The 24,810-nt window shown below is 38.2% G+C and overlaps 1 protein-coding gene across 1 annotated transcript in view; it reads right to left on the minus strand.

Moving 5' to 3' along the window:
• pik3c2b (phosphatidylinositol-4-phosphate 3-kinase, catalytic subunit type 2 beta) overlaps window positions 1-24,810 on the minus strand; it is a 49,870-nt gene that overhangs the window by 4,306 nt on the left and 20,754 nt on the right. The window contains exons 8-30 of the mRNA XM_039694732.2: window positions 23,975-24,054; window positions 23,820-23,883; window positions 22,769-22,915; window positions 22,415-22,448; window positions 21,615-21,810; window positions 18,562-18,684; window positions 17,937-18,104; window positions 15,706-15,817; window positions 11,056-11,198; window positions 7,038-7,226; window positions 5,894-5,987; window positions 5,619-5,713; window positions 4,291-4,471; window positions 3,909-4,016; window positions 3,715-3,807; window positions 3,485-3,614; window positions 2,805-2,941; window positions 2,102-2,271; window positions 1,843-1,999; window positions 1,598-1,707; window positions 1,311-1,512; window positions 1,087-1,214; window positions 572-689 (exon numbers count right to left, since the gene is read on the minus strand). Coding sequence (XP_039550666.2) covers window positions 572-689; window positions 1,087-1,214; window positions 1,311-1,512; window positions 1,598-1,707; window positions 1,843-1,999; window positions 2,102-2,271; window positions 2,805-2,941; window positions 3,485-3,614; window positions 3,715-3,807; window positions 3,909-4,016; window positions 4,291-4,471; window positions 5,619-5,713; window positions 5,894-5,987; window positions 7,038-7,226; window positions 11,056-11,198; window positions 15,706-15,817; window positions 17,937-18,104; window positions 18,562-18,684; window positions 21,615-21,810; window positions 22,415-22,448; window positions 22,769-22,915; window positions 23,820-23,883; window positions 23,975-24,054 — 2,979 coding nt within the window. The remainder of the gene's footprint in view (window positions 1-571; window positions 690-1,086; window positions 1,215-1,310; window positions 1,513-1,597; window positions 1,708-1,842; window positions 2,000-2,101; window positions 2,272-2,804; window positions 2,942-3,484; window positions 3,615-3,714; window positions 3,808-3,908; window positions 4,017-4,290; window positions 4,472-5,618; window positions 5,714-5,893; window positions 5,988-7,037; window positions 7,227-11,055; window positions 11,199-15,705; window positions 15,818-17,936; window positions 18,105-18,561; window positions 18,685-21,614; window positions 21,811-22,414; window positions 22,449-22,768; window positions 22,916-23,819; window positions 23,884-23,974; window positions 24,055-24,810) is intronic.

The raw sequence follows: 24,810 nt of genomic DNA on the forward strand, positions 1-24,810 counted from the left end.
TCCGTAAGATTACGCAAGGATGAATTTAATTTATCCAATGTGAAAGAAGGCATTTTTAAATGTTACAGAAGATGTCATTTTAAATTAAAATTATTTAAAAAAAGATTTTCAGAGAATCCTATATAAATATATATAATAATAATAAAATATATATAATAATACAATTATTATTATTATATATATAATATAATTTTATAATAATATATATATATATATATATTTAACAAGGAAATGTTTCTCGAACATCAAATCAGTGTATTAGAATTATTACTGAAGGATCATGTGACTTGTAATCTGAAGACTGAAAGTTCAGCATCATCACTCCACATGAATAAATGACATTTTAAAGCTTTTACAATTTTTAAGTAGCAGTTCTTACATTTTATTATGCACAAAGACAATAAATCGAATGTATAGAGAAAAAATTGCAAACAAAAGTGCAAATACAATATGCAAATCAGATATAAAATATCTATATACACCACTCCAAACGTTTTGAATCAAAGTGCAAATGGATGAGGGGAAGAGTTATAAAATATAAAGACAATAATGAAAGTGGGTCAAAGGTTACCTCTGCCACCTCTGGAGAAGCATGGATCAAATGCCAAACATATCCATTTAGCTCCTCTTTCCTTCTGTCTGCCAGGGCCTCTCCTCGAGACCGACCAATCACAAAGCGGCTGGGGAAGCTGTGGGAACATTATATTTTGAGGGGTGTGAAATTAAAAGAAGAGCACTACTACTACATGGCATATTTTACCACAAAATACATCCCGAAGTATGATCAGGGTCCTGTACACCACTCTGAAGAGCTTTATTTTTTGTAATAGAAATTGATGGTTGATCAAAACATTGCTTAATACATTCATACCAACAGTACAGAGAAGAAATGTACTACGACCAGCTTTCATTTGGTTTCATAACTTATCGCAGTTTTCAAACTAAATATATCCACTGATAACAGAAACCTGCATAAGTTCCCACTACAGTCAGCAGTTTTTCAAATCACTCAAGGTCAAGGTGTACGAGGTGTATTCAGTGAGTTTTTGATTTCATATTCACATTTGTCAGGTTTTAAAATGGTACCTGGGTAGTTTTGAGGAAGGGAAGATGAGCTGCAGTCTACTGTGAAGTTCATGGAACTCTTCGAAGGTCCTCTGGACTAAAGTTGTTGTCCCCGGTTGACCTTCCCGCTCCACTTTTACAACATAAGACTGCATGAAGGCGTAAATAAGTGAACAAGTACATTATAATAGGTTATACAGATCTTCATAATGCATTCGGGCTAAATTTAAACGCAGTAGACTTACGTAGCCTTTGCTTGGACTAAAGGTTTTGATGTGTCTGCAAACAAACAGGCTCCGAATGACACCGTCACTCTTAAGAGTGTAGACGCGAGGAGCAAATGATAGAACGGGACGCTCCTCAGAGGATGCAAACTTCATTTGGGCCAGGTTATGGATGAAGAAGTTGAGTTTGGTAGCCACACTGCCAAGACTTGACTCAATCAGCCTAGAAGATGGGAGAAGGTTAAGATGAAGGCTATACAAGACAAATGGATTTAAAAGGACACTGGCAATAACTTGTAAGGTCTCACCTGGTGAAGTGCATGGTGGCATCTGCTTCTGATTCATGTGGTCTCAGAGCATCATAGACGTATTTCAGATCATCCACGTCAGACAGCTCCGGTATCCCACTGGACAGCATCTGCATACAAACACACAGTTAGACCAGAAGAATACAAAGCATTCAAATAACAGGCAACTCAGTGAATGCATTCAACTAAAACAGAATGTGGGAAACTCGTGAAACACCGGTATGTGGAGTTATCTGGGAACTCACCAGGCCAAGCAGGTTAAGAAACAAATGTGCGTGTTTCCTAATGAGATTGTAGGCCTCACAGCACAAGTCCACAAAATCATGGAAGCGGCTTGATGGCTTGTCACCTCCATTGATGACATATGCCATGTCAGACGTAAACACGAAAGGAGCCCGGTCGCTGTAAGAAAGAAATGTGAAAGAGGTTGTTGTAAATCAGTTGCAGTGATCAAAATGTGGGGCAGAGGAACTCTTTTTTTCCATGTTCTTTTTGTGTTCCTACCGTTTGATGTTGCCAAACATCTGTGCATGCCCCAGGAACTTGCCGAAGTCAATATGGAACATGTGTCCACTGGTCTTCAGCATGATGTTGTCGTTGTGCCGGTCGCATATGCCTAGAATGTATGTGGCCACACAACAACCAGCACACGAATAGATGAAGTTTTCCACCGCCTGTGAAAAAGCAAACCAACAGAATTAGTTTAACTAAGCACTTTGAGACACCAAGGGATTGAATCACCAAATCTCTCAATACATTTTCATATTATTTTTAGGACAGGCAAAATAAGAAACATGATGCAACCCAAATGCAACTAGCTGCTTTGCTTTCCTTGCGGTGATACTCTATAATAATATGCATATGACAATAAACTTGAACTGAACTAAAGCAGCTATGGATTGACATTTCACACATACCATCTAGTTGAGCAAATTAGTCTTAAAGGGTTAGTTCACCCAAAAATGAAAATTCTGTCAGTATTTACTCACCCTCATGTTTTAATCAAACAGATCTCATTCCCTATTGACTACCAATGGGGAATGAGATCTGTTTGATTAAAACATTCTTCCAATTATCTTCCTTTGTGTTCAGCAGAACAAATAAACACATAGAGGTTTGGAACAACATGAGGGTGAGTAAATACTGACAGAATTTTCATTTTTGGGTGAACTAACCCTTTAATAGTATAATGAATTTTATACAGTACCTTTTCATACTCCTCTTCAGTCGGGTTGTGTTTTTGCAGCCAGTCCGCCAAGGTCCGGTCCTTAAAGGAACCAGTTACTCCATGCTCAACCTGGATCTTCCTCAGGGTTTCTGCACTTGGAATCATTTCTACCATCCCTACACAAGGGAAATTAGGAGTTGTGAAATTACTTCCATCCCTCAGTGTTATGATTGTATAAAATGTGAATTTCAAGTCTATAGAGCGGAATCGAGGGTTTGGGGGGGAAAGTAGTGTCACAAGTGACAAAAATGCTCCAGAGATTTAGAATTAGTTTAATGAAACATTTAAAAAATATACAAAACATGACCCTGAAGGTGATGTTTAAATGTATATAAAATCTGAAATGCTCCAGGTATTGAAAATGTGAGGAAACAAAAATATTCTTAAACTTTCTTAAAAATTCTTAAAAAATTATATAAAAATATATATATATATATATATATATTATTATGTGGCATAGGGTCATCCAATGATTTAGTATTTGGCATAGGGTCATTTACAAAATGTACATTATGGAGTGTTTCCATAAACACGGTAAAAAAAAAAAAGCTCTGAAATGAAATGGCCCTAAATTAATTCTAGTTGATAAAATACTGTTGTGAATTTCAGACACTGATGAGTTCATCAACAGTAGTCTTAACATTGAGGGATGGATGTACCTCTGCCCCGTCCCGTAGAGAAGCAGCGGAAGATGACCATCCTCATATCAAGTCCCTCCTGGATCCAGATCTTGTTCATGATCCGAATGATCTGCAGGGTCAGCATGTCTTGCCGCAGGTCATCTCCAGCCTGAGTGAGAACACAACCATAAAAAACCAAGACAACACCTGAAAAAGTGTTGCAATGCAGAACCGCTGATCCGTAACACACAGACACCTGAAGGTGCTACCTTAAAGATGACGTTAATGTGGTCTCCCAGAGGATCCTGGTTCTGGAACGAGAGCTTGAGGGGCACTGCATTAGAGTTGAAGTAGGAGCAAGACTACATGAAGAGAATGAAAGACATGTTTTGTTTCTTACATCCCGAAACGAACAATACAATGACTTAAAAATGCTTGATATAAAGACATATTCTGTAATTACCTGTATGTTGATGCCCTTGACGAGCAGGCCTGGGTTCAGAGGAAGTCGACAACTGTTGTTCAAACAGAAGAACTGTTTGACCTCATCTAGCCCCTCACGTAGAATAGTCTAAAAACCAGACAAACCGCGATTAGTGTGCTGACCGGACGGTTTGGAGAACGTTAAAATGCCCCTTAGGGATCAACAATCAGTCTTTGGCACAGACTTGTTCTTTAAAGCTAAAAATAGTATAGTGAAGAACTAAAATGAGAAATTTAGAAGACGTCTCTTTTCAGCAAATTATTTTTGTAGGTCATAATTGTTCTCATTAGAAAAAGGCACTGATTGGTCCTTTTGAAATGGATGTAAATACCAGGAGTAAATGAATAACAGTGAAGCTGACCTGTCTGGATGAAGGCGAGGCGTCTCTGACCCGCTGGGCTAGTTTAGCCAGAATGTTGACCAGCCAGCCTTGCCGATCAAACTCTTCCCTTAAACCTCGACCGGAGCAGCAGAGAAGAGCCGCCAGCAGATACTGATACCTCACGCTAAACTGAGAGTCCTGAAGAGTATCTTTCAGCAACCTAAAAAGAGAGAAACAAAAGAAGAGTAGTGTATTTTAATTGATGCTCCAAACACCCTTAGAGCAATTCATTTCCTTCATTTTTGAAGGCATTTTATATAGATTGCACTAACAAAAAGCAATTTCTGTCTAATGAAATGTTTAGATTTGAGCACAAATATGATTTTCTTCAGCATAAAGAAATTATAATTGACTATTAGGAAGCTTTAGAAAGCTTTACATTGTAACATTTTTTAGAGCACCTAAGCACAATTCTCTTTACAGTAATGCATTTGGTATTGTCCTAATTTTTAAATGATGATTCTTTGTTACTTTAATACTGTAATTTTTTTATTAGTAAAACTAGTTAAAATTTTTTACTAAAAATATGAATCAGAATAACTTTATATATCATTTTGTAGCATGTTTCTGCTGCCTTTTACCTTTTTACCCCCTTATTAGTAAAATAAGTAGAACAAAATTATATAATATTTATTTACTTATATATATATATATATATATATATATATATATATATATATTCCTTTTTTTCTTAGTTTAATTGTTCTGAAAAGTCACATTGCAAAAGCCTTTATTTTTATTAAAAGGAAAAATGACTATTCATTTAATTTAAATGTTAGGAGTAAAATGTAACCGCATTCATTAAGGCTTTGACTGCTCCAAGAAAGAAAATTATTGCATTTGTACAGCAGGTGGAGCTGTTAGCTAATTTTATACACGCACTCATGGAATCCGTGTGACAGTGATAATCTACATGTGCATGACTTTAGAGTATACAAAGCATCAAGCAATCAAGGTGCTGATAGGTCAAAGATTCAAATCTCATCGCAGAAGTGCAACAGATTAAAGGGTCAGTTCACCCAAAAATTTAATTTATATCATTACTCACCCTCATGTCAGTAAGCTCCCAGGATTCATCAAAAATATCTTCATTTCGGTTCCAAAGATGAACGAAGATCTTATGCGTTTGGAACAACATGAGGCCGAGTAATTGACAAATTTCATTTTTGGGTGAACTAACCTTTTAATACTGACAAACCTGAATATGACACTATGAGACAGCCAGCATGACCCGATTTCTCAGTCTATGTGCTCTATAATACATGCGCACCGAGTTTCTAAGTATAATCTGAGAGTAGAGGACACACCAGAAAAGGTAGTGAGCTATGCGCACATCCCCGATGGCCCTCCTCAGCAGAAAACGCACAAGGTGACTGTCCAGATAACACTCGTACTTCAGCGCCTGCACAAAGAGAGAGTAAGAGAGCAATTTGTTGGACAGGGAAGGCAGAAATCAGAGGGTGAGAGAACAAAAGGACGGAAGGTAAAAAGAAAAACAGGTAGGATATAAACAGATCAAGGTCAATGGGAAAGGAGGGAATACAGCATGAAAGGAAGAAGTTGGAAACAAGGCCTTTGTTACCTGCACTAACTGAGGAAGGAAGTCCAAAAGCTCAGGATCAGAGATGGAGTCCATCCACTGTACAGCCGTCCGCCTGCACTCCTGATCTGGAAACCTAGTTTAAAGGGGATGTTAAACCAAAAATGAAAATGGTGCAATAAACTGCACAGTAAAGCACAAATGATATATTAACATGAATAAAATAAACTGGATAATAACTATTAATGACTGCACCTCTATATATTATTATAACCACAGTCATTATCCAGGCCAAGCTGGTTTGGGTGGTTGGGCTACCAGACGATTGGTTTTAAAGTTAACCTGGTGAACCATTTAGGTCAACCAAGCTAGACAGTGTTTGGAAAGTTCACTTTCTCATGACCTAGTTCAAAGTTCAGTTCACACATTTTAAAATGAACTAGTTCAGTTCTTAGTTCTTACTTCAAAAAATGAAGTTTTTCCATATGTTGCGAGCTCTTTTTATTATTATTATTGCAACACCCCATATACAACCACAGACAACAATTATTTTATCGATGGGCATTTTGCACAGAAATTTAAGATTTTTTCCATCCTCGTCATAAAATCCGTTTAAATGATCAATCGACACAGCCTCACTGCTTTGTTGACGGCGGCCGCGGCACGACACTGCTGGCTGGTGTTTCTAGTTTTAGCGATTTTCACTACATATTAAGGCCTGTTTACGTGTGTTCTAGCCGGGTTTCCGCCTGGAAGGCTCTATAGAAATCAGGCATCCTACTGTACGAATTTAAACTGAGACACAGACACCAGAATGAACGCATTCACAGTCACGTTCATTATGCAGTAATACAGTACGTTCAGTTCACGTTCGCCCAAAATATGAACGCGTTCATTGAATGCGTTCAGGCACAACACTGTAGTTAGAGACGGTAGATCAAACCTGGAGGCTCTTGGTTGAGCCAATTTGATTCAACACTAATAAAGCTTTTAAATCATGTCAGTAAATGTCGAAAGATATCTGCGCTCCACATGTGCTCTGCTGGACAAATCACAAAGGTCAATTCTTCATGGTCTACTCAAATCAGCCCGACTGCCAGCCGTTCAAGGACAGTCAAGCTCTGCTTAGCCTCCAGCTAAACAACAGAACAGAGCAAGCAGTTGCCATGGTTACCATAACACTCACGTGGCATTCAGCAGGCCTAGGGCGTCCAGGTGGTTCATGCATTCCCACTGGCGGAGCAGGGCATAGATGTCAGGCAGGCATGCCCACTCCCAGCTGGGTGCGCTGGCCAGGACCAGAGGCAGACGACTGGCTTCCGCATGGCAGAAATAACGCTTCTCCCACAACAGGCGCCGGTCCTCTGGAGACAACCTAGATAAAAGAACCAAGCAAGATATTTAGCATGACTTTATGAAAACATCATTAAAATGTATTTGTCGATTCCATGTCACAACAGGCAGAAGACAAACTTGTTATGTATGTTACATAAAATACATCATCCAATCCATTCATCCAAGAGCTTAAGTATACTGCACAAATTAAAGTCTTCAACCATAGCACTATAATGTTGTTTCCAGACAAGCAGCCATAGTTTACACCTCACTTCTACAGCTAATCTCAAAAGGTTTGCAAACTGTCATACATGTCCAAAAACACGATAACCCAATCTGATGAAGATTAACAGTGAGCAAATAAATGCATCTTTAGTGACTGAGCATAAAAGAGGGATTTGTTTTTTTTTTTCTTTTTGCCCCTTTCATGAAAATCAGAAGCACCTCAAAAAGGTTTGCAACCCACCATCTGCTATCAGTCAAATCAAAACATGATTCGCCAATCTGATAAAGTTCAAATATGTGCAAACTTCCTATGTAGATAAAATTAAGATGCTGCTAATACAGCAATTAAGAGAGTAAAGCATGTCCAGGAAAAGGTCTCTGCGTGGGCTCTCACTGCAGTAAAAGATAGAAAATAAGCACACCGAATCTCTTGGTAATTTATGATGCATGATTACTTCTACACTGATGTACCAAACCCAGTAAGTCTGGAGGTAAACACTCCAAAAGGCTCAAGTTAAAATGTAAACAGAACTATTTTCATGACTAATATTTAAATACATAGCTAGCTATAGCCTGTACAAATAATCTGCACACAATCCATGCTTTAAAACACTTTAATAATGATCTGTCAAGGTCCTTCATGCTGCTTAGCTCATCTCTTGTTGGTTGTAACATACCCACTTAATCGCCAATGTTTAGCTACCATGTTTTTCTGCTGGCGTATGAATTCATGTTGGGGAGTGGCTTCTCCCTCTAGGGATGACAGCCGTAGGGCAGGAACCCCGGGTCATATTACCTCTGCGCCTGCTGGGCCAGTCATCAGACAGCTCAATATACTGGGGGGGAAGGGTTGTGAATGCTTCATACAGTCACACCCACGCTCTTCAACAGGCAAGAATGACTGTCATTAGAAGACTACATAACCCACAATTCACAAGAGGCTTGAGGAGTATTGATTCCTGGCTGCAGCTGCCCAAAGCAACCCTGAGGGCCTTCTGCAAATCAATCGGTAAAGAAAAGGACAACCAAATGGCTGTGAACTAATCCTAAATTTGATAAACTGTGTTCCTCTGCTGGGACAAAAACATTGCGCATCCAGATCTGCACAGTTTCTGAAGAAACTGTGGGTTGTGCTTGCCTGTTATAAGACATTCCACTATGAGGTTGTTTTGTTGTGAGTGGTTGTCAGGGGTGTTCTGAATGTTCGAATCTAGCACGTTACTATGCAGTTGCTAGGGTGGTTGTTTATAGAGAGCTGGCTGCTTACAAGATTCTATAATAATATGCTCCCAAGTCAGTCCTGCAAAGTATACTACCGTTCAAAAGTGTTGGTTAATTAATTCTTTAAAAAAACAATTTTAAAACAGCAAGGATGCATTCAATTGAAAAAGAGTGAGAAAAATATTTTGTAACAATTGAAGTCTTTACAATTTCAAATAAGTGCTGCTTTTTAAAATTTCGATCCATCAAAGAATCCTGAAATACCAGTTTCCACAAAAATGTTAAGCAGCACAACTGTTTTCAACATTGATACCAACACTGTTTCTTGAGCAGAAAATCAGTAATCCTTCAGGAATCCTTAATCATAACACAGTTAAGTTGAACTCAGGAATAAATTACATTTTAAAATAGAAAACATTTTTCATTGTAATACTTCAAAATATTATGTCTTTTACTGTATTTTTGATCAAATAAATGCAGCCTTGGTGAGCTTAAGAGACCTACAGTATAAACATTTTTTTGAATGTCTTACTGACCCCAAACTTTTGAATGGTAGTTTAAGTTCCTGGAATTTTTTTCCTTTTGCCGCTATCATTATTCATGAATTTTGATGAAAATCAAAAGTCCGAACACTTACAAAAAGATGACCAATGAGGTATAATTCATATCTGTACAATAAAGGGTATTTTGAAAAACCCCAACCCAAAAATGAGCATTAGATTGGAGCAAACACTTCTAAAATTGATAAAACTGTATGAAACAAAAAAAAAAAAAGAGTTTTTCAAAAAGTTGAAACATTAACTCTGCTAACACATGCCATATCAGAGTTTACACCGGGCTCAAACACACCTTTGAACCGAGAGCTGGAGACAATTTATGACTAAATATTTCCAGGCTGGTGTGGCTCCATGTTTTAAACTTTTAAGAAGAGTCAGTCTCTGCAGCAAATGTTTCAGAGCTCCACAGAGGAAAAACAGCTGAGAGAGAGGAGAAGAGGAACAGGGCCAGCTGGGGAGGAGATCTACATCAGCGGTCTAAAGCTGACGGTAACAAAGTGAACACTGCCGAGCACCAAGCCCTCTACAGTAAAAAATAGATATTATAATAGAATATTTAATTCTCCAGTCTTAACAGTGTGAGCTTGTTCTATATTCTGCACTCCTCAACCTCCCCAGGCGACTGTTCACACATCCAGCCCTTTGAACTCCACATGAACGAATGGATGAGATGAGGGGAAAAATCAGACAGGGACACAGAGGACAAAAGGAACAATGTTGTGCTTTTATCCCTCCCAGAAACAAGGAACGATGTGACAGACTGCTAACAGCAGTCTTCATCCTGTCTTCATCCTTTCTCTCATGTCTGATCAGCTCCTCAACATCCCTCTGAGCTTGTGTAACCTCGGTTCCAATGCAGACATGCCACATGAAATCCCTTTTCCTCTTTCAAATGAGCATGTCACTAAAATATAAATGAGTAATGACAGGTGAATCTGAATTTGCTTAAGCTGGTTATTTGATGTTCCAACTACACTTAAACCATCCTTGTCCTGTACCATTATGTATATACATCAATCTACTGCATTCTCTTTTGTGGTTACCTTCTAAAGCAGTTTAAATGTGTAAATGCGTTGCAGTCACATTACAAGACTGAGCTAGAATATTTAAGTCACAGGCTCACAAAATCAGCAAAAACCATAAAGCTTTCTTACGTCCTCTTCCACCCAAAAAGTTGCTGTTTCAGGGAATGCCAAATCAGAGCCAGCCCAATGTGAATAAACGCCTCAATTCAATCTGTTCGTCATATAAAGCAGAAAATATGGACTAAACTACTTAATATTGATTTGTTTTACAGTCTTTTTATGAATTTTTGAAGCGTTAAAGTGGTATCTACATTGACTGTCAATTAAGGACAGAAATCTCTCAGATTTCATTAAAAATATCTCCATTTGTGTTGTGTTCCGAAGATGAACGAAAGTCTTATGGGTTTGGAACGACATCAGGGTGAGTAAATGACAATTTTTGGGTGAACTGCCCCTTTAATTGAATAAATATCAAGTAGCAGGAATAAATAACGTGATGTGTTGATCTGAGAACATTAGCGGTTTCCTTATGGATTGCGAGAGTGGTTTACGCTGGAGCAGAGTGTAGTTTCCAGCCCAGGATTTATGGAGCGGTTACAAATTGGCTCTGATACCAGCACCATGTTGGTAGAAAAGGGGCAATATTGTCATAATCCAATGAGAAATACAGAGTGCTAGTTAAGGTGAGTATTACAAAGTATATAGAGCCTTTGGGTGCTGAAAGAAATGAGGAAACAAAAATAATTTTCCCTTCTAAGGAAAAATCTGGAACAATGCTGTAAAACAAATAATTAGATCAGGATGCATCACTTGCTTTAGGATTTTCAGAGAGCCATCTCACCAGAAAAGGGACTTCTTGTGCAAGACATCCTGTAGCTGCCTCTGGCTGACCTGGTCCAGGCGCGAGAACTCGTACTGGGGGCTGAACTCTGCAGGAGCGGGGGTGCTGAAGCGTACTTCGAAAGAAGAAGTGGGAAAGTCCACCTGAATAGACAAGGAGAGTTTTGTTGAAAATGAGCCACTGTTCAACAACGGAGGGTGTAAAAGCACCCAGGAGAACAGTCAAAAGTAAGAGTTATTAGCCTGACATGATGTAATGGCAAAACTACCTCTTCATTTGACTCTTTACAGTGTTCCTCAGACAAATCGCTTAGATATTAAGAGTTCAAAAGTTTAAAAAAATAAAGGCAATTTAAAGGCAATATTCAGCATCTTCATATTTAAGAGAAACCATTAAACATGGCCAATAAGATTCAAAATAAGATTCAAGATTCAAATGAATTGGATTAACATATTTTTGCTTCTGGATCTATAGAAACAACTTCCAATTTGCAAGACAAAAGGTTTAAATGGTCTATTCTAATGAAAATTTTAGAAAGGCCCATTGAGATTATCCCGATAGTCACAAATCTTTCATAGTTATCAGAAAATTAATGCAAGTATTTCATGAATATTTGATATTTAACAGCTCTAACAGATAGAAACCCATTCTAAATGTTCATTGAAGGGTTGGGGATAATGAAAACAAACCGCAAAACACAGGTAAAATTCTCTCCAGCTCATGGTTAAAGATGGGACAAGAGTGAAAGGTTTATGATCCAAAGCAAACGCTAAAGTTCACAGTCACGGCTGGCATCAGTTAACAAGAGTGCTGAAAGCAATGATAACCGCACCATGAACAGCTGAGGCCTTCACCTTAAACATGCCAAGTTAAATACCACTAACACTAAATGTTAACAATAGAGCCAACATACACTGGGTACATGTGGTTGTAGTTTCATTATTCCTTAAGTTCAGTGACCAAACTCGATTCGAAATTGAGAAAACCATAATACATTTTTTTTTTTTTAAAGCTGTGGGTCTGTTTTCACACTTCTGTCACTCCGGGTTGAAATCAGCCCAATAAGTCCAAAAGTACATACCAGCTTTAAAATATCAGGCCTTCGATTATTGTCTTGGACAAAAGTGATCTTGACTTGGGAGTCAAAAACCAATACATTTTAAAAAAGCAAAACAAAATCTGCCGATTATTATCTAAACAAATGATTTATCAGCAATTTCCCGTTGATATTAACACAAGTGGTCTGTCTCTTCCCCCTTAGACTGTGTAATGGCTCACTTGTGCCGCTTTTCCACTGCATGGTACGGTTCGCTATATATGGTACCACCTCTTTTGAGGTTCCAAGCGTACCATACCGATACTAAAATGTGATGTGAACACACTGCAGATCACTGATTGGTCAGAATCAGACAGAATCGTCACTACCAGCGTAATTGTATTTGCAAGACAATCCCGCTAGATTTAAATAGCCAGTAACAGCCGCTGTAGCACCCGTTTTAAAACTACTTGCTTGACTAGCTTGAAGAAAACTTCCAAAAAAAGAAATGGCTGAATTATGGTCAGTGGACGAAGTGTAGACGTTGATCTCTTTGGTTGCCGAGGAGCGGATAAACTTTAACGGTCAGACTATAAATCCCACCCACTTTGAAGCGGTACTAACTGCAGTGGAAAAGCAAACCGAGCTAATGTGAATCGAGCCGTACCACGCAGTGGAAAAGCGAAGCGAGCCGAACAGTGCCGCGCCGAAACCGTACCAGCAGTGGAAAAGGTGCCAATATGTGTATTGCATTTTCTGCCCATTCATTATTTCATTATTAATTCATTATTGCAATCTACTGACAGTCTTGTCTAATAAAGTAGGAAGAAGTTCGGGATGAATATATTAAACCACTAAGAATTTCAAAGAACAGTGCGAATTGAATAGAAAGAATGTGAAAAATGGGGTCAGAGAAGAGAAGCATCAGCGGATAGGAAAGGAGAGAAGCTAAGGGGAGCAGGTTTTAACGAGCCCCAGATGTGTCATCAGCCCCAGATGCATCTTGGCTGTGGGGCGGTTTAACAGGGCAGAATGTAGGGAAACCTGCCACCTCATTTGCACTAAATAACCCCGGCACCTTAATGAGGGGCAGAACCTACTGAATAGGCCCAGGACCAGGCTTCGCTCCCAGTTTAAACTGCACAGCCCACTGCCCTTAGACAAAGCCATGGCATTCGGGCACAAAAGAGCCCTATTGGCACTGCTATGGGCTGGCTTGGCACCCTGAGATTGCAGAAAGAAGAACAGGGATTGTATAGTTGGAGGCCTGTGCGGAGGGTGGGAATTTCACAGAGGCCCAGACCGAGTGAAGAGAAAAACTATGCGCACATGTGATTCACCACACAGATTCAGAACAATACCAGCGGGGAGTGCTGTTTACAGAGAGCGGTGGTGAAATGTCACGTCTGAATGTGTTAGAGGATATTAATGCATGTGGAGGAAGTGGTGACTCAAAGGGCCAGGGGTTGTCTGGGATTGACACGTCTCAGGTGATTGTGATGATTGTATGCGTGTGCTTAATAAATTGTTTCCTGTACAGCTGCTTAAGCTACATTGCCATGTTGTATTGTCTACTCATCATTCAAAATCAAAAAGATCGTGGGTTTTTTGGGGGTTTTTTTGTGGACGGATGCACAATTTTTATTCAGCAAATATGCATTTATATTTTGTAACAATTTCTTTGTCTTTATCATTTGAAATAAAACAATATTAGGCAACCCACCGGTTTTCAATATTGATTAAAAAAAAGGTTTCTTGAGAACCAAATCACCATAATTGTGATTTCTAAGGAGTGTGAAACTGAAGACTGAAGTAATGATGTTGAAAATAAGCTGCATTCTAAAAGATATTAAAGTCCCCGTGAACCGTAAGTTGCAAACGACTTTTCTCCAGTGTTGTGACGTATTTCCGAGAGAAAAGGAATACTAAATGAGGCAAAATAGTGGGCGTAGCTTTTTTTTTCAACTAGCACCTGATTGGATCTAGAAAAATGGGTCTTTCATTCTGAAATGGAGGATAAAGCAAGTTTACACACGCTGTCAATCAATGCTCGCTCGGCGCTCGCAAACACACAGCAGCTGTCAGTTGGAGGGGTGTGGTTATGGATGTTAAGGAGACACCCAAACCGTAAAGCCTATGTCATCGGGCAAGGTCCGCCAATGCAGAGGGGAGGGGCATTTTCAAAATTTGATTAAAGATTACGAAGCCAAAAAAAATGTGTGTGTGGATCGACTTGCATGTATGAATTGTTCACCACAAAACGATCAATTTAGGATGGTCAATTTTGATTTCATAGGGACTTAGAAAATGATTACCGGTACTTGTAATATTTCTGTTAACTAATATTACCGTTTTTACTGTATTTATCAAATGTAAACTTTCAAAAACAAAAAAATAATGAGTACTGTGAATTTTGACATACTATTGTTACTACTACTCCTTTAATTCCTACATTTTCACAAGAAGACAGGCCCAACCCTATTACTGCCGAAGTTATGGATCCTCCAAACAAAGTCTAATTCTTGGGAAGGTTCACATGTTTGCTTTAGGATATGTCAATAACTTAAGTAACTTCCTGAAGATGGAAGTCAACAGCGTGAATGACATTAGTATGCATGATATTATCAATATTCAAGTTCTTTGCATGCGACTATTAAATGTGTATTTCAATGAGTCTTGATTCATTCTACGTCTGTATTTACTAAGCTTTAGATAGTTATCTGCTTTCCAATGCACCAATTCTGCTCAGGGACCACAAAAAAGCACTTGTTTGAGTGTGTGTGGGGTTTAAAGGCCATATTAGACTTGCAGAAATTGGCCTGCTCCAAACACCACACATGGTTTACTGTAGGAGGTGAGTATCAACAGAACTCAAGTGCTTAAAGAGCCTGTTTTCATGCCCTCCAATATTACATGCACTAAGAAAAAACAACAAGTAATATGTCAATGGTTATTAACTGTGATATTTTGAATCTAGAACCATGTTATTTTGCAACAACAAAAATCATAAAATGTCTAGTTGTGTTGTCAGAGCATTTTATTTAGCCTGGGGCTATTTAGATGCATATAAAACATCTGTATCCCTCTCTCTGCAGAGCTACCTGACCTACTTTTAGGACATTTTGCAAAGAGCGGGACAGTTCCTCTCTACACTTCCACTAGCACACTAGCCTGACCCTATTACTGCCAAAGTTATGAGCAAAGCACAGAACTGACCTTTATTACACTAATTTACATATAATCTAAACATACTTTCAAAAACGTACAGTCAATTATAAACATCTTAAACCTTAAAGTTGTCCAATGTGTCCTCAATAGTTAGCTTTTGTGAGTGTGCATGCATAAATGACCTCTGAAAAAAGATGAAAATTAGATGGCGGGTTTGTTTTAAATAAGAAGCCTTAAGGTCTGAATAAGGCCTATTTGGCACATTGCAACCTCCTGGATAAAGGTCAGATCAATGTCGAAAAATAGGGGGAGAAAAACTATTGTATGGAAAGGGAGAGGGTTGGGAGTTTACAGAGAACGTGGGTGAGAGAGTCATCTGTAATGAAGCAGGACAAGCAGGAAACTATTTACAGTGATTACATATTGAATTGAGAATAAGGCCAAACCTGAAGGATGACACTGTCTGGCTGGCTGAAGTTGGGCGTACTGGAACGAGCATTTCCACTGCCGGCGGTTGAAGGCCAGAGACCCAGCAGCTTCCTCCCACACGTCAGAACACTGAGGAAGAGGAAAAATAGGGTGCAGGGTCAGAAAACACTTAACATCCGCTTATGGATGCACAAAACAAGCAACAACAGGATATGGACAAAGATGGAGTACTTACATACTTGACCTACTAAGTACATTCTTGTGTTTATATCTAACAGGCAATAATAAATATTTTTCCTAGAAATGTTCTATGGACCCTGCAAACAAATCCTTAAGCAAACATGTGAACCTTCCTAAAAAAAAAAAAAGTTAGGAAACGTCAATAACCTTGTTAACAAAAAACAACAACAAAAAAATAGCCGGGCTTACATGTTCAAAGCTCAAAAGCTTCAAAAGTCAAAAGCACGAAAATGTTCAAGCATGACATGTAGATTTTAAGTTATTAAGTTGGACTTGCATGTGACCGTGTAAATGAGTCTTCATTTACACGTGCATTCCAGTTTACACGTGTACACACTTCATTTACACATGTATTAAGATAAATTAATCAATGGCAGTCACAACCATGTTTTTGAATGGCAATACATTTTCGTAAAAACAAAGTTTGCTCTTAAAACTAACAACAAGAACAAATGCAACCTTTTATTTTTAAACACCTACACCTGAAATTATAATAGTACATGCACACCTACATATGTGTACCTAAATATATTTACTAGGCTGGAGAAACTAACTGTCTACTGAAATAACAGAACAAATACTAAACTCTACTTGCATGAGACCGTGTAAATGAGGCGTGTTCAAGCAGTCTTCAAATTAATTCTTCAAATTAATACTTCTGTTAAGGGTATGAATTGTCGATTTTTGATAGTGAACTAATTGCAGATCGTGGATTTTAATCGTTAACATTTTAATAAAGAAATATCATAATATCGTGCAACAGTGCATTCTATCAGTTGCAGTTCTGCCGCTGCCAGTTAAACCTTTTATTCGCACGCTTGTTCTAACATTTTTTTTCTTAGCACATACACCCGAAGAGCGCACACGAAAAGCTTGTCAAACAGTGCAGGTGTACTAAACCGATTTATCTTTCGCGTCTTATTGCACTTAAAGGAGTAGTTCACTTTTGAAAAAACTTTTGCTGATAATTTACTCACCCCCGTGTCATCCAAGATATCCATGTCATTCTTTCTTCAGTCGAAAAGAAATGAAGGTTTTTGATGAAAACATTCCAGCATTTTTCTCCATTTTGGACGAAAATGAACGAATCTTTTTCGTTCAAAAAAGATTTGTTCATTTTGATGAACGAGTTCGAACAGGAGAGTCACGAACGTGCGTCACAGAACAGAGAAAGGTGAGCATTTGAGCTTATAAAACGTAAACTTTATTTATTTTTTTAAATGAGCGATCGTTTCGCTTGATAAGACCCTTATTCATCGTCAGAAATCGTTTAAAGCCCTTTGAACAGTTTGCAGTTTGTACGGAAACCGTCTTTTGGACCTTGAACCATTTGGTTCCCAGTAAAAGTGCATTCTTTGGAGAAAAATCCTGGAATGTTTTCATCAAAAACCTTAATTTCTTTTCGACTGAAGAAAGACATGGACATCTTGGATGACATGGGGTGAGTAAATTATCAGCAAAAGTTTTGAGAAAAGTGAACCACTCCTTTAAACAGTCAAATACAAACAGTTTACATAAACACAGTCGGTTAGGTCTTAAATGAACGAAAACACTTCGTTGGGAGAAAACCGGATGCATGTCTGTTTATTAGGTCAGTTCATGAAGTCTTAAAGTGACAACTGCCTAATAAACCTGCTGCCGTTTGTAATCAATGTAAACAAAAGACGAAGAAAATAACTTGAATAAGAATGTGTGTGAGAGTATACACATCCCTAACTGCATAGTGTCATCTATTTCTAAATACACCATTTCTCAAGAACTGGAATACACGAAGCACTTGTTTAAGTGTATGTGGTGTTTGTAGGCCGCGTTAGACTTGCAGACTCGGTCTGTTCTGAACACCACAGCTGGATTGATGTAGGAGGTGAGTATCAACAGAACTCTAGTGCTTAAAGAGTCCGTTTTCATGCCCTCCAGTCTAACATGCAATCATTATAATTGACAAAAAGCACACAAAAAATTTTTAGTCATCCAGCAATAAAAAATAAACAGACAGATTCATGCTTACTGTCTAAAGTTGAACAGAGGCATGGTGACCCAGCCCAGAGCTTCAATGCTGCGTTTCTGCTTGCTCTTCTCCTCCGCACTTCCAGGGGGCGGTAGAGGCGTGGCATATAGCATCACAGTCAGCTGTGACTCCCTTGGCAACTGGTTGATCTGGACGGGGAAGCAAACTCTATATATTGAAAAAGATAAATTAATAAATGCCAGTCACAACCATGTTTTTAAATGGTAATACATTTTCGTAAAAAACAATTAGAAATGTAAGTTTGCTCTTAAAACTAACAACAAGAACAAATGCAACCTTTTATTTTTAAACACCTACACCTGGAATTATAATAGTACATGCACACCTACATATGTGTACCTAAATATATTTACTAGGCCGGAGAAAATAACTGTCTACTGAAATAACAGAACAATAACACAACTCTACAATGAAGAGGGCAGAGTACAAAAACAGCCACAGGAAGTGGAGATGGACGAGCTATTTTCAAATTTTACATCTGAAGTATTAAGTAAACAAACTAAGATCTAACGTGTTCAAACATTAGGCTATTTGCTTTTTTTTAACCTCAAAGCGATTATATTCATGGGACTGTGTAGCATGTGTGGATTGGCGTCAGGCTCACCTTTGGTCCCACACTACCAGGTGGAAGAGATATTTGCTGACAGACTGTTTACTGGTGTGCTGGGGGGCACATAGTTCCACCCCACCGTGGGTGAGAGAACAGGACAGGAAGAAATTTTCATAGCTGTGGATGTTTGTGAAAGAAAGAGAGGGTGAGATCAGCAAATGGCAACAAAAATCTAAAAGCCAAAAAAAGTGGGACATTAAATCACCCTTTCCAGAGAGCTGTTAACTTAACCACTGTGAGTGTGAACAAATTCAGATGAACTCGGAAACCAGTGTGTATGATTCATTCAGCCTAGTTTTATGAACTAGTTCAATAGATTCCTCATTATTTTAAAGGAGAACTATGTACTGACAGCATTCCAAATGTACAAAAAATGAGCTCAATGTTGAAATTGACCAGAAAAAAATGACAAAAATCGGTGTTGCCTACACAGTGATATCGTCTTTTTAAGATCTGCACCCTGTTGACTTCAATGGGGCAAGTTCTAAACCTACTTAGACTCTTAACATCCTTGATTTGTCATTACGAGTGCACAGCCATGCGAGTTGTGTTATTAAGAGTGACCCCGGTCCAAAACAAAAAAAACAAAAAAACTCAATGTTAAAATTAACCGGAGTTCTCCTTCAAGTCCAATCTTTTTAAAATAGTAGCAATTTCTGATTTGTGAATTTCAGCATTCAGACTAAAATTTAATTCTGTTGTGATATACCTTAGAATTCATGAGAACTATACTTATGACACACTGATGGTCATTTTTTGAAACTTCAACTTCAGTCCCCTTTCATTGCAATTGCATGGAAAGTTAATTTTTAATAATAAAAACAACAACAATTACCATTAGCGTTTACAGAGGAAAGTCATTTGGATAGTGAATTATGACAGTTTTTATGGTCAGGTGAACATATCCTTTCAATTTCAAATGAATCATCTAAAAGCATTGACTTTAATCAAATATACAGTGTATAATTCAGGTGAGCATGTTGCCATTACTGTGATTTCTTTGACCATGAGAAATCCACAAAGTGGCACGAGTTTTACTTCACCCAAGTAGTTAAGATATTAATGCCATGTCTCATGACAAGAGATTGTAGAGTCGGTTTGAGTTTCTTTCTTCAGCTGAACACAAAAAGGTGATATTTTGAAAACATGATTACCCAAAAAGTTAATGGACCCAATTGCCTTTGATAGCATAATTTTTTTTTTATATATATATATATATATATATATATATACTATGGAAGTCAATGGTGCCGACAACTGTTTGGTTTGACATTCTTCAATTCAAACTATCTTGCGTTCAGCAAAAGAAAGACGAAAATGAAAAATGATCTTAAAAAAAAGTCCAACAAGATATGGCTAAGAGAACACACAAGGTTGGATCTATGCATTTCTTCTAAACACTGGATGAAGTGTCATTGATGCTTTAGTAAACAAGCCTTTACCAACAGACTGCTTTTATATTTGGGTTCTCAAGCGCAGTTAATGGTTGTGGAAACCTTGCCACCTTTTTCCAACTCCTCTCTCCTAATCCCAACATTCTCCCATATCATTCAACTCCAAAATGGGAAAGGAACTCTCCCGAGACAGATTTAAATAGAAGAAAAAACATTCCCAAGCTAAATGGAATACCAGAGAGGGCAGAAAAACACATGAGTGAAACATTAATAGTACCAATCCTAATACCGATTAGAAGATCCAGTAAAACATTCCAGACCATCTTCATGATAAAGTTTGGAATGAACATTTAACACTGATCTGAGATCAGAGAGCCTTGAATACAAAAAAACGGAAGTGGATTATAAATCAGCCCTGAAGGAACCATCCGACTGACTCTAATTGCCAAAAGCAGATGGGATGCAGGGGAATGTCAGCCCTCCATCACCACTGCACAGGTGCCTGGTGCCCAGCCTGCCCTCCGCCTGGCCTCAAAAGGTCAACGTTTTTGCAGAGTTCCCATACATGCTCCTTTGTGATGGCTCGTTCCAGTCAGTAGGGAGACAAAGAGCACTAGTCCAGGTCAATGGGTGGGAGAGACCATTCCTGTGCTGCGAGGGGGAGGGGAAAGGGCTGTATTACTTTATCACTGAGCGACTGGCCGAGATGTAGTGACATTTAGGGTTGGCCAGCATCTGTCTCCATACTGTGGGAGCGATTGTCACGGTTCTAGGTTAGGACAGAGGGTAGAGTAGACCGAGAACTTTTAGAATTTATTTTCTCATTGCACCATAACGCCAAATAATCCTGCTGGATTACCAAAAGGGATCAGCAACGTGGACAGCTGGTGTCCAGCTGCGTCTCTGAACTCTGGAAATTAGACAAAGTTGACCATTGTGAAAGTAGAGGCATCAAAAAATGCAACATTCAGGGGGTTTTTTTGTCACAAATGAGACCATGAATGTGATCAACAGATGGTGGTCATGCAATCTGGAAAGCTATTTGCTGAGGGAAAAAAAGCACTTCCTGTAGAAATAAAAACGTGCCATTGAAAATAATAATAGTGAAACATAACCAAGGCAATGTAAAATGATACCATGGAAAGTCTCTTGCAAGCGCCAACAGATTAGCAATCCGGAATGACAGGTTTTAATAACAAACAAGAACTTTGCAAAGTGCAAATCTGAACTTGTTCAAACTGACAATACAACCTACGTTCATATTCAACAACTACCCATTTTATAAAAGTGTTGCAGGGTCAGATATAATCTTTTCGCATTCTAATTTTTAGCAAAACCCACATTGTCACTTGTGCACGTTACATAATGTAAACACAGAGGTGTTACAGTGTACGCTAGCGTTTAAAAGTTTGGGGTGAATAATAATTTGATCAAAAAGAAAAGAAAAACAGGTATTTAAAATTTTAATTAAATATGTTTTAAAATGTCAATTATTCCTGTGATGACAAACTGAATTTTGCGCTCAAACTTTTTTTTATTATCCATGTTAAAAACAGTTGTGATGCTTAATATTTTTGTATTATTTTGTACCAGTGCATAATGCATGCTAGGTTCACAGGCTGATATATCCAAACCAAGAAAAGAAAGCACTACCTGGCAGCCCATGTGATGGGAATTCGATGAGCCGCATAAACACTGAAGGAAAGGACGTTGGTGACCATGCCAGCTTCCTGTATGGGGGCTGTGGATCTGCTGCTGTGTGGCATGGTGTGGAAATTAGCATTGAAAGTGCTACAGTACAGCTCCACAAGTTCCAAGATAGCTGCAGTCAACTTCTCCACAATTGCCACTGTAAAGGAAAAAAGGTTCTGCCGTTTATAAACAGAATACGATGCTAAGAATTATTCATAATTATTACACCACTCTGAAACATTTTCATTTTTTGTCTTAGAATGTAGGAGCAGGAATGCACACCAAATGATAAAGTTTAAAAAAAGTCACGCGCAAGGGTGCATCCTTCCCGTTTATCCCTATCTGGGAACACAGACATCATTGTAGCAGGATGCTACATACTGTAAACACTCTTCCAACAAACATGAAATTCTAGCATTCATCCTCAACAATGTAACCCTAAGAAGAGGCAAACACTACTTATCAAGTACCTACATCTTTGAATATTAAAAAAAAAAAAAAAAAAAAAAACTTTTTATAATATTTTTAGTTATGAATTATCGTTTTATCCTTGTTCCAGACCCAACTTACTATTTTAAACAATCAAATATGTGTATAGAATTTTTAAAGTAGCTAAATATATGCACAGTGAAAGTCACTAAATCTTAAAATAAAAAAATAATTCATATATTTTTGGGGACAAAAGTAAAATACAAAAAACCTTAAATGTATGAGTTTGACAGAAAGATGGAAGACCACAGAATGACCCAGAAGCACCGTACCTCTGTTTTCTTTCTTTACCAAGACACTGACATCCTATAAAAACAGAAAAAGACATACATAAGCATGCATACCAGATAGAGCCACACTATTTCTGTAGTGAAAATGAAACTTGTAAGACACATGCATGACATTTCTAGCCATTTTAAAAGTTAGTGGTTTAAGCAATTCAGAGAATGGTCTAGTCATTTGAGGAACTAGAAGCAGCAAAATCTGCAAGTTTGCAGCATGCATCTGTGCTCAGTCTGCTCACATGAAAGTAGTCAGCAAAAAAAAAAAAAATGCATATTATGTGCTCAGATCTCTAAAATATTTCCCATGTAATGATTTGTGACTAACAGTTCAAAATGTACTACCTTCTGCACTTTAGGCTGTAGTCTGCAGGGGCAAGCTGGCAGCTGGTTTAGGGCAGCAGTGATGTCAGGCGTTTCAACAGCTGCTAGAGAAGTGCACAGGGCCTTAACCGACTGCACTAAACGCTCCACATGCAATGGTAACTCCACCTGCAAGTGGAAAGAAAAAAAAAACCTCTGAAACACGGATGGATGGAGGCATTTCAACAACCATATTGAGCATATGTCTATGGGTTTAAAGGCAATTTTTTGACATTCAAATAATTTAGCACCATGAAATAAAAATTGACAATTTTATGGAATTATTTCAATATTTATTATGAATGATTTTATTTTATTTTTAAATCATATGCCCGCGTAACTTTAACCAAAATAACTTCCTCTTGCACCAACATCTCTTCTCTTGACTCTAGGGAGGAGGGCAGAACAACTCGTCACTCATGAGCGACAGCAAGAGAAACCACAACGATCCAATCGATTCCGATGGACAAAATCAATTCCAGTCCTGCATTTTATTCTCGTTTGAGAAGCAGTTTCACACAGATATACATCGCTATAGGGAAGAAAAGGCTAATTGACTTTTTTTGGTCCAATGGCAGATGAAGGGAATGGTTAAGAAACGGTTTGGAAACCACAAATATCTTTGTGGTTTCGATTGTCCATATACATCACACCTCTCCACTTTAAAATGAAACTTTTAAAAAGACAAAACCACATCCATTTTGAGTAAGAACATTTTTGTTTTGCTTTTTGTGCGAATATGGATGAATATGGTCCTTCCTCAACTTTTATTAAAAAGGAAAAAAAAAAAAAAACCTTCTGCTCATTAAACATTCACTACTATGCTTAAGAGGTATAACAAATTAGTCAGCTTGAGATACTCTCCATCTAAACTAAGACGTTACTGTAGCTTTACCCAATAATAGATGCAATACTTCCTCCAGCATTGCATTACAACCATAACGATACAACCATAACCATTCACAATAGATAATGCTTTACTATGAACACAAGGGAATTTATTGGTTCAAAAAGATGTTTGTAACAAGCGTACCTCCGATAAAAGGAAAGACTCAGCCTCGTTGTGAAAGGTATCCAGGAGAAGAGTCAATGCCTCCCTGTCAAACAAAAAACGAGTATGATCCAAACAGTGTGGAAGTTAAATCACTCATGCACACAAAAGCCTAAACCTCCTCTCATCTCCATTACCTGGTCACAGTCTGTTTGATTGGCCTCTCTTGCAGTAGAATATTGTGGTTCATGGTGGATGGAGTTTCATCATCCTCAAGCTGTTAACAACCAACACATTGGTTAAATAATGCAAACATTTAAGAATCACACACAATGAATAAAGATTCATAAATGGTGTTGCTTAAACAAAAGATTCTTTAAAATATTAAAATACTCTTCACACCAAGGAAAGTTCTTCAATGTCATTGCTGTGAAAATTGATACATCTAGATGATGCACTTGCACTTAAAACAAAGGTAAGGACACATACCAGGCATATATGCATTGTACTCTAAATAACAGCTACATGAATGTAATCAGATTATGGGTGTAAATAATCGATCCGATGCAGCGATGCATCCGCAAGAGTATCAATTAATGTGTTTTTTTTGCCACCTGTCTATTTTCAGCATCAGCTCCGACATATGCGTACAACCTATTCCAAAGCTGCGGGTGGCGCTAACCTCATTGTCTTCTACTTCACACCGCTTCACACACATTACTTACATTTCACAGTCTATGTTCACAAACATTGTCGAATCCGATTATCAAGAGCGATGGAACCGTCAGAGCGAGCTGGCAATGAAAGTGAAGTGTTACACACTTCAGTCGGCGTCAAGTCATGGGTGTGGAAGTAGCGGCTTCAGGAAAACAGATGGAGCAGCGATAAGAGATGTTGCCGTTTGCAAAGACTGTTATAGGGTAACATACATGAGAGAACGGCCAAAGCCCGGTGGTGTGCGACACATACTCACCACAAATGATGTTTCTGTATTCTTAAAACGCTAATTATTTTTCTTGTTGATTTATTTGAA

Source organism: Pimephales promelas, chromosome 21 (genome assembly GCF_988280905.1).
Source record: "Pimephales promelas chromosome 21, fPimPro1.hap1.1, whole genome shotgun sequence".
NCBI classification, from domain to species: domain Eukaryota; kingdom Metazoa; phylum Chordata; class Actinopteri; order Cypriniformes; family Leuciscidae; genus Pimephales; species Pimephales promelas.